Source organism: Macrobrachium nipponense, chromosome 33, assembly GCF_015104395.2.
Source record: "Macrobrachium nipponense isolate FS-2020 chromosome 33, ASM1510439v2, whole genome shotgun sequence".
Taxonomy (NCBI): domain Eukaryota; kingdom Metazoa; phylum Arthropoda; class Malacostraca; order Decapoda; family Palaemonidae; genus Macrobrachium; species Macrobrachium nipponense.
Window position 1 is genome coordinate 59,421,312 of NC_087219.1, and position 1,443 is coordinate 59,422,754.

The following is a 1,443-nucleotide window of genomic DNA, read 5'->3' on the forward strand; positions in this document are numbered from 1 at the left end:
AGAGAACTGTTCCCTTGTTAAACACTCAACTGTTATCAGTTATATATTGCCTAGTCTTACTTTGATGTATATTATGTGTTTTTTTTTATTTAACTTGGTGAGTCTGTGTCTGTGCCCTAACTTAATCTGTGTCTTTTGCCTTCATTTTATGGTGTAACTGTATCTGTTGTCGAAATTATTATTTTTTCAACCTTGACTATGTGACATGCGTCATGAAACGTCTTTAAATAAATTCGTAAGAATGGAGGTTTTCTTCTTTTGTTCCTTGAGGATGTGAACGTTTTGGACGTGGCTATTCATATATATATATATATATATATATATATATACTATATATATATATATATATATATATATATATATATATATATTATATATATATATACATCATGAGAGAGAGAGAGAGAGAGAGAGTGTCTTTACGGAACACAGTACTCATCACTTACAAATATGGCGGCTACTGATGGTGCAGGTCACGACGTTAAGAGCTCTTAAAGCTCAACTTCTGATCCGAGTTATGTCGGTCATTTTATATAATAATACAATACCACTTATTTCCACAGCAAAATAGTTCGTAATTATAATCAGTAAAAGTAAATAAAATCAAGAGAAATAATATTAGTAAATGCACTCTGGCAGACTGTTGCATCAATTGTATTTTCATCAACAGCTGATCGAGTAAATATGGCTGCCACCGTCTTCAGGTCTCTTCTCACTGCGGGGAAAAATGCCACGAAAATTGGTATGATTTTCAATTATTATTACTGATTTTAAGAGATAAAGATAGTAATTATCTTTGAAAATACAAAAATGGCTCGAAACTAGTAGTATAATTTCTTAAAATAAATAGTAATGGATGTATGGTAAGCTAGCCAACCCTCGGGTGGTTGTACCTAGAGTAGAAGGACTTGGAAACCATTGTCGCTTGACTCATGTTGAATTTGCAGAATATATAATGAGATGTAGAGGTAGATTATGAAAGGGTACTGCTTATTTTTTACCCGCTTGGTAAACGACTGAAGGCTGGCGCTACCGACTGTAGTGGTCCCGGGTGAAACACCCGGCTACGCTCTTCTGAAGTAACGATAGGCCAGTCCTAGGTATACCTTCATTATTACTTCCAACTACTTCAATTGGCCTGGTTTTTATTAAGCAGTTGGTTTAGCATAACTTCAATGTAAAATTTAAACTGGTTTTTATTAGGGTAAAAAACCGCATGGTACAGGGGTGGACCATTTACCTATTCAGCGTGAACAACCCCAAAAAAAGTACAGTATAACGCGTCCTGACATCAGAGATGGGCATCAGTCGTGACTTGTTGTTGGTGAGAAACGGAGCTAAAGACCTCTACTCCGGTGTCAGGCCGCGTTATACTAATGTACTTTTCTTGGGGTTGTACACATTGATCGTACATGGTCCACCCCTGTACCATGCGGTTTTTTA

At 36.0% G+C, this 1,443-nt stretch overlaps 1 protein-coding gene across 1 annotated transcript in view; it reads left to right on the top strand.

Annotated features, from left to right (window-relative positions):
* Nucleotides 1-479: 479 nt before the first annotated feature.
* LOC135202758 (NADH dehydrogenase [ubiquinone] iron-sulfur protein 3, mitochondrial-like) overlaps nucleotides 480-1,443 on the top strand; it is a 45,613-nt gene continuing 44,649 nt past the window's right edge. The window contains 1 exon segment of the mRNA XM_064232224.1: nucleotides 480-742. Within this exon segment, the coding sequence (XP_064088294.1) occupies nucleotides 685-742 (58 nt within the window). The 5' untranslated portion in view covers nucleotides 480-684.